Source organism: Lotus japonicus, chromosome 1 (genome assembly GCF_012489685.1).
Source record: "Lotus japonicus ecotype B-129 chromosome 1, LjGifu_v1.2".
NCBI lineage: Eukaryota > Viridiplantae > Streptophyta > Magnoliopsida > Fabales > Fabaceae > Lotus > Lotus japonicus.
Window position 1 is genome coordinate 64,600,088 of NC_080041.1, and position 7,884 is coordinate 64,607,971.

Sequence of the window (7,884 nt, forward strand, 5' to 3'; positions counted from 1 at the left end):
TGAGGAGTTCTAGGAGTAGAGAATTGATGAGTGATGCCTTCTTGTTCACAGAACTGTTCAAATTCTTCATTTACAAATTCTCCTCCTCGATCACTGCGGATTGTTGAGATGCAGTACCCTTTTTCGTTCTGTACTCTCTTGCTGAAGATCTTGAATGCTCGGAAGGTTTCATCCAACATTACCTTCACCAATGATGAGTCCCTTTTGGTTTCCTCCGAAGGTAACTGTTCCACCATTTCTTTTAGTTTGGATCTTTGGGAACATAGACTTTTCTCCCGTCATGTGACGCGAGCATCCACTGTCCAGGTACCATTGTTGGCGTTCCCTTCGTTCTGTTAAGTAGGTCTGCAACATATATAATTGAATCTTTAGGTACCCAGATTTTCTTGGGTCCTGAGGGGTTAGTGGTCACTTTTGCGGGAACGTTCTTCTCATAAGAGGATTTTCGTTCAGCTCGCTCAATCTTACAGTTCACAACAAATTTGTTTTGATCAATCTCAGATGATATAAAAGATATATCAGACATGCATTCACTAGATGAAGTTGATTTACTATCAAATCCTAATCCACTTTTATCATACAGTTCACGACTATTTCCACACAGTTTAACTAGGTTATCATGTCCTATAGTAAATGTGGATAGATCATCTATTAGAACCTTAATTATTTTCTTTAGAGAGGTTATTTCCTTAACAGAGTCTTGTTCTTTTAATGAAATATTCTCTTTAACTACATGATCTTTCTCTAATAAAACTTTTTCATGCTCAAGTTGTAGTTTAGCAAACTGTTTCTTCGAAGCTTTATATTTTTCAGATAAAGAGTACGAATGCTCAAGTAATTCATTGAATTCTTCTTTAAGTTTTTCAGGTTGTACCTCATCATCCTCTTCGTCATTTGAGCTTTATGTGGATGCCATAAGAGCAAAGAGTGCATCGTCATCCTCGTCTTCATCTTCATCTTCTGAACCGTCCTCAGATTCATCCCATCCAGCAGCTAGTGCTTTCTTTTTCTTGTAGAAGGGCTTCTTGCCTGATTTCTTTGCAAGTTTTGGACAGTCAGGCTTAATGTGTCCTGGCTTCTTGCACTCGAAGCAGGTGATGTTGCTTTTGTCCAAGTTTGAGCCACCTTCACTTTTGTGAGTGAACGGGTTCTTCTTCAAGCTTGAATCTCTTTTGTTGTTCTTCCTTGAAGTACCTTTTCCTTTCTGTTGTTTGATCCACATACGCTTGAACTTTCTGTTGAAGAGGGCTTGTTCATCGTCTGACATTTCTTTTGAGGATTCTTCTTCTTCAGATTGTTCTTTTGTTTGGATGACCTTTGAACTGTTTGCTTTGAAAGCAATGTTCTTTTGCTTCTTCAGTCCTTCGTCATGAGCTAGCTCTATTTCATGAACCTTTAGGGATCCCAGAAGATCTTCCAATCTCAAGGTGCTGAGATCTTTAGCTTCTTGAATGGCTGTGACTGTAACACCCCGATTTCGGTGGCGTCACTTTAGTAACTCAAGAATAAAATAAAGCGGAAAAGCAGGTATTTTTTTTTGTTTTGTTTAAATAAAAAGACTTGTCGATATAAAGACTCATCCCAATCACGATTAACAGCGATTAATATACAATACAAGCACACCCTTGCTGTAACTAAAAACATCGTCACGAGTGTCCTCAAGTGACGGAAAGTAACATCAAGTAACTAAAAGTATTGCCCAACGGCAAACAAGTGCGACTCATAAATAGAGTCATAAGTTTTATAAATACAGTCCTCCGAAAAGTAAGTCATCCCAAAACGGCTTCCAAAAAGACTTCTTACGTCCGACTACTCCATGCGATTCCCATCTACGGAGAACCACACCGAAAGCAACCTGTCGGAAACTACCCTGTCCCAAAAGTACAAATGAAAATCAGAGCTATGACATTAACACCCAACCTTAGTAGGCTCTAAAACACCCATACTCTATACTTCCATCATCGACCCTCATCTGGTCATGCATTCGGTCCGGGTCCTCGTCGAAACTTCAGTAATGGTCATTACGCTCCTGGTCCTCCTCGAGTGACGAGTCATCACGAATCGACTGACGGACGCCTGGCAGCAGGCCGACCGCCCAAACACAAACATACAAACAAAGCCAAGGCGCTAGGGTCAACTCACGGAATAAAATAGATAATACATACAACATGTGAAGAATAAGAGGGTATATATATATATATATATATATATATATATATATATGTTGTATATATACGTGTAATTTATGTATTGCCTACCCTAAGGTATATACATAACATGTTATCAAGACTCTAATAAACAATTCGATATCTGCTATCTCAACAGTTCAATAAACAATGGCTCAATAAATCAGTAGGGGTGCATGTATGCATGCAATGTCAACTCAGAAGATTATCCCAACAATTAGGCATGTCGAGTCGATCCAACCCATCGGGTTGAACATACGGACTCGCACACGCAACAAGTGACAACGCCAAGTCGGTTCACTCAAAAGAGTCGAACATACGGACGCTGCGCGTGTCAAAAGACTATCGCCGAATCGATCCAATCCATCGGATTGAACATATCGAAGTTACACTCTTGGTGTTCTTCGTGAAGGCCCAGTCTTCTGACCGTTCCAAACCCCAAACATATGCATAATGCAATATGGTTAACAAAACATCGAATCGTCCTCACACGTACGAGTTTAACCACAAATCTCAATTTAAAAGGACCCGAAGATCAAAGTCGTCTTGCGACTAGGCTGTGAAAAGCCGGAGTACATATTGCACTCAGTGACATTTCCATGGTCACTATGGTTCATCCCGTGACAACCATCAAATCATCTCAAGTTCAAGGCTTTTCGACTATTTCCCGTTTTTCACAATCATTTCCAACTCTTAAATTTTCCCAAAGGTCTCGTTAATTAATCAAAGCATTTCAAGTTGAGTTAATTAAATTATGAGGTTTATTATCGAAATCCAAGTTCCATAATTTCTTCAAGTTCCAAATTCCAACTATTCAAAGTTTCCCAAACCTCCCAAATAAAATCCCCAGGAAAAGTCTAAGTATTCCAAAGAGGGCTAGATCTCAGACCTCAGGTCAGGACCTGCCTAGGGTTTCCTCTCAACCCGAAAGATCAACAAAATCAACTCAAATGTCCTACACTCCGCAATCGCATCAACACGCACAATTCGATATCAATTCAACAACATTTAGCTCTAAAGAGCGATGCAACAATAATACGGTGCGGAAATCATAAGACAGAAACCAGTAAACGGCCGAAGCCTCTCAGAAAACGGAGACACACGTCTCATATAAGTTCACTCGGCCGTAGCCTCCAGAAAACATTTTCCAATTTCAAACGATAAACAATACCCAAGCAATATTCAATAACAAGCAATATTCAATATCAAGCAATATTCAAGTCGAATTTATCGACGCCTATAAATCAATAGCTAGTAAGTAAGTTGCCCTAACCTCGAGTTGTTCTGGTCTCGCGGTGCAGGTCTCGCTCACAAGCTTGCTCAGTCAAGCCCAATGTTTCCACAAACGAACCTTAGAGCAAACAAAGCAAAAATCAATCAAATTAAGTCGATACAGTCGAAACAATCCTAACTAACGTTCGACAAAGCTCAAGAAGCTTCGGAGTACAACATTTAGGCACGAATGGAAGGGCTTTCCCCGAATGGATGAGTTTTGACTCGATTCAAGTTTTGTACAAAAACACTTTATTCGCAAAAACGTGCATAACTCGAGCTACAGAACTCGGAATGACACGAAACCGGCGCCAAAATTTCGACAATTGAAAGAGCTACGCAATGGCTCAGGTCATAGAGACCCAAAAATTATTTTTGGACACGGTACCCAAGCAAATAGGTTTCGGCCACTATGGAAAATAGGGTTTTCGAACTTTTTCTTCGATCTAAATCAATTCCTAGGTATTCTTAGGCGATATCTAGGCCAGGGAAACTCTCAGAAAAATTATCGGGTCGAAAACTGTCGCAGGGGTATTTTGGTCAATATTTTTAGCTCGGAAACTCAAAATAAGAATTTCGAAAAACAAATTAGATGGGGTCGATCCTAACGACATTTATAACAACTAATTCTACTAAAGCTAAGCTCAGTCGAGAGTTTTTGATCCAAAAAGCGGAACCTCAGCATAAAAATGGGTTTTTGAGTAGAATTGAAACTCGGCGGCAATTCGGTGAGATTCAACAGAAAACAACCGGATATTCATGCTCTAGAGCACGTAGGCAATAAGTTTAGACACTGAAATCAACTTATTTGGATAGTTTTACAAAAAACTCAAAACTTTGAGCACAGAAAGACATAGAGAAAAGCGACAGAATTTACGATTAGAGGTAGGGAAAAGCATCAGTACCTCGAGGTCTACGCGTAGCAACGAACGGAACGACGATCGGTCAAGAATTGGAAAAATCACTTTTCTCCTCCTTTCCTCCAAGAAGCTCTCGGCCGTGTGTGTGGGTTTGTGATTTTTTTGTTTTTTTGTTTTTCATTTTTCAAACTATATATAGGAAATGGAAAATGCGGAAAAATGAAAATTTCGCGATTCTGATTTTTCCTACTGATTCCAACGTATTTTAGACACGATAATCTTCCCGCTGAATCTTCTAATTCTTCAAGAAATATCAGTATGATTTTTGGTTTTCGAGGCTTGTTTTTAATGTTTACCGGCTTAAAAATGTACTTTATGGTTTTGACCTCGGATGCAGAAACTTCCTTCTGAAGAAAGATTTGGAACGTCGATTAGAGTGGGCGTAAGCGGATGAAATCTTTATTTGAAGCTCCGAATGGAAAAAGTCTTCATCGTCCGTTGATTTTAGGGTTTCTGAACTATCAGGGTTTCGGTTTCGACAAACTTCCGAGTATTGGAATTTGCCGTTCGTACATTCCAGAGTTTCGTATCGAAACGCTCGTTTATAGACGAATAAGAGAAATTCTAACATTTCTCTGAAGATTTTTGGAATTAGTTTCCATCGTACCTTAAAGAGTAAATTAGCTATTTACTAGCGTTCTTGACCTAGGTTTAAGCGAATACTAATCGTGTTATAACTTCTATCGACTTTGATACAATCCTTAGCTTTTTCCTGAACTTTCTCCTTCACAAATCTATCCCATTCAATAAACACTTGTTCAGGTTTTCCTCCACGTTACCTCGAATTAATCGTGAAAAAGGAATTTTATTCGGTTTATTCCAAACTTAAAAACTTGGGTCTCACAGTGACCTTGGGTCTCCATCTTCTGGGAAGGCATCTTAGAATCTTTGTGATTTGATCAACATTTTCATACTTGCGATCAAGATTCCTAAGCCCATTGACAATGGTTTGGAATCTTCCAAACATGTCATCAATGCTTTCACTTTCCTTCATCTTGAAGGTTTCATATTCAGCCACAAGTAGACTTACTTTGGCTTGTCTGACATTTGACGTACCTTCATATGCCAACCCTAGAGCTTCCCAGACTTCATTGGTCGTTGCTAAGCCATCAACCTTATCCAACTGAGATTTGCTTAAAGCACATAGTAGGAATAACTTAGCTCTAGCATTAAGTTGATAATCCTTGCGTTGTGCTTCTATCAGTTGATCCTTCTTTATTGGTTCTCCAGCATCATCTTTGTGAACGATGTTTCCATTTTCAATGATGTCCCAGAGCCTGTAGTTTATGGATTCAATGAATAGTTGCATGTGAGTTTTCCAATAAGGATACTCAGTTCCATCAAATAATGGAGGCTTGTTGGTGGATGAGCCCGTAGCTATTGCTAAATCTTCTGCCATGGATTTTTACTCTACACCTGTTAAGATGTTAGTTTCTAGAGACAAAGCTCTGATGCCAATTGAGATGCAATAAAGTAACACAAGAAAGGGGGGGTTGAAATGTGTTCTTGAAATTTTTTTTTTAAGACTTAGTTTTATGAAAAGAATATTAGTTCTTAAGAAAAACGTTCAAGTATAACTTTTCACAAACTATTCAGTGCAGCGGAAATGAATGAAAGGACAGAACGATCAGCACACAAAGATTTATACTGGTTCACCCTAAACGATTGGGCTACGTCCAGTACTTGGCCACCACCAAGACTAGCAAGTATCAAGGACTTCTCCAATACAAGTATTAGCCAGGACTTCTCCAAGTATTATCACGGACTTCTCCAAGTATTCTGCAGGACTCCTCCTATAAGTATTGTACAGGACTTCTCCTAAATCTTACAAAGATTTATTACACTCTACAAGGTTTCTCTTCTTTCAAGAGTGAGGGTAGAGACTTTATGGCACTGGAACTCTAAGTGTTTGGATTCAGATTTGACTATTGAGATCACTTCAGAGTTACTACAAAAGTGAGAAGAGAATAAAAGATATGACTCTTTTAAGGTACGAGGTTTCTCTCTTTCACTTGGCAGAATTCATGGCTTCTGTTTGACACTTGGGAATTTGTGCTTTAGCTTTGAATGTTGTTGAGAAGTTTGAAATGAATGCTTGAATGTTTGAATTCTCAGAGTTAATGCTTCTCTCTTCAGATCTTCAAGAGTGGCTTAAATACTCGCTTGCTAGTGTTGTAGCCGTTGTGAGATTATTTCCAACCGTTGAGATAGTCGTTGTAAGGTGAGATCGGACCGTTGATTCAAAGGCTTGGTTGGTGGCTTCATTAAATGTTACTTCTGAAGCAAGTCTATCCTTTAGCTCAAAAGGTGATGTTTGTCAGCTAGTAGGTGGTGGTAGACTTTGGGCTACTTTTCAGATATGAGACAATTTGGCAATTTGATGTTGACGGCTTGTCCTTTTTCCTCGTTGGTCAGCGTGCCTTTTGCTAAAGCAAGCTTGTCTTCATCTGATTCAACTTGAACGAGATTCAAACTATTGTCATTAGATATGAATGTGGGACAATTGCTTGAAATCAAATTGATTCTTTGGCGCTCAAAATATTGCTTGGCAAATCTGACTAGTGATGTGTCATTAAACAGCCAGATGGTACGATAGTCACAAAATCCTTCTTGGTAAGTGATAGAACGTTGTAGCCTATTTCATATGGCAATGTTCTCCTGAAATAAAAGATATTGTTAGTGAATGAATTTTAAATGAGCCTTCTATTTATAAAATTGTTATGATCAAAATAAGATTTTAAAAACGTTATGATGCGTTTGAACTTAACAGGTACATGATCAGATTTGGAGGGATTGGCTGGTCAGTGTCATAGTTTGGGAGATTCTTAAATTGCAAGCTTATAAATCAAGGTTATTATAGAAGACACAATAAAAAAAAATACAATATTGATTTTTTAATATATTTCAGATGCATCAAAATATTGCCTTGCTTCAAAAATTGGGTTATCATTTTGTAGATTTAAAAAATACAGCACCCTATTACAATTGAACAAGATATGACTTTACTAAGATCAAGAAATAAAATTGCCAGTTACACAATCAAGAAATAATCAAGTGTAGTTGAAAATATGATCTTTAACCATTCAGAACCATACGAACAAACTAATTAAAAGGAGACCATGACCTTGACCAAGTCATTTTTTCCATACCAAGCATGCTAACATCACCATGGTACTGATCACCAGTGAGTCTCCATAATGCACAACAAGCCTATCATGTAGAAAATATTTGCAGCACTTCTACTGTTTGGCATCAACGGCTTGGACACCCAAACCCGAAAGTCCTATATTTGTTACGGAACAAGATCAATATCACACATTGGGTATCAAAACCCACTGTATGTGTTAGTTGTCAAATGGGAAAAAGCTGTAAATTGCCTTTTCAAATTTCTAATAAAATTTTAGAATGTCCTCTTGACAAAATTCATCGTGATCTTTGGGGTCCTCCACCTTTGGCTTCTGATCAGAATTTTTGATATAACACACTCTTTATAGATGATCATTCTC

The 7,884-nt window shown here is 38.4% G+C and overlaps 1 protein-coding gene across 1 annotated transcript; it reads right to left on the minus strand.

Annotated features, from left to right (window-relative positions):
• Positions 1-901: 901 nt before the first annotated feature.
• LOC130742474 (uncharacterized) lies at positions 902-5,777 on the minus strand. The gene is made up of 2 exons (XM_057594583.1): positions 5,297-5,777; positions 902-1,461 (listed from the first exon to the last, which is right to left on the minus strand). The coding sequence occupies exons 1-2, from the start codon at positions 5,775-5,777 to the stop codon at positions 902-904; spliced, it is 1,041 nt and encodes a 346-aa protein (XP_057450566.1).
• Between the last annotated feature and the right edge of the window lie 2,107 nt (positions 5,778-7,884).

Bases quoted from the DNA above. Each gene is read 5' to 3' on its own strand.
- LOC130742474 (XM_057594583.1), bottom strand. From the start codon at position 5,777: ATGGCAGAAGATTTAGCAATAGCTACGGGCTCATCCACCAACAAGCCT. The intron at 1,462-5,296 runs GCAAGTATGAAA...GGGGTGTTACAG, and splicing joins TGGGCTTAGGAATCTTGATC to TCACAGCCATTCAAGAAGCT.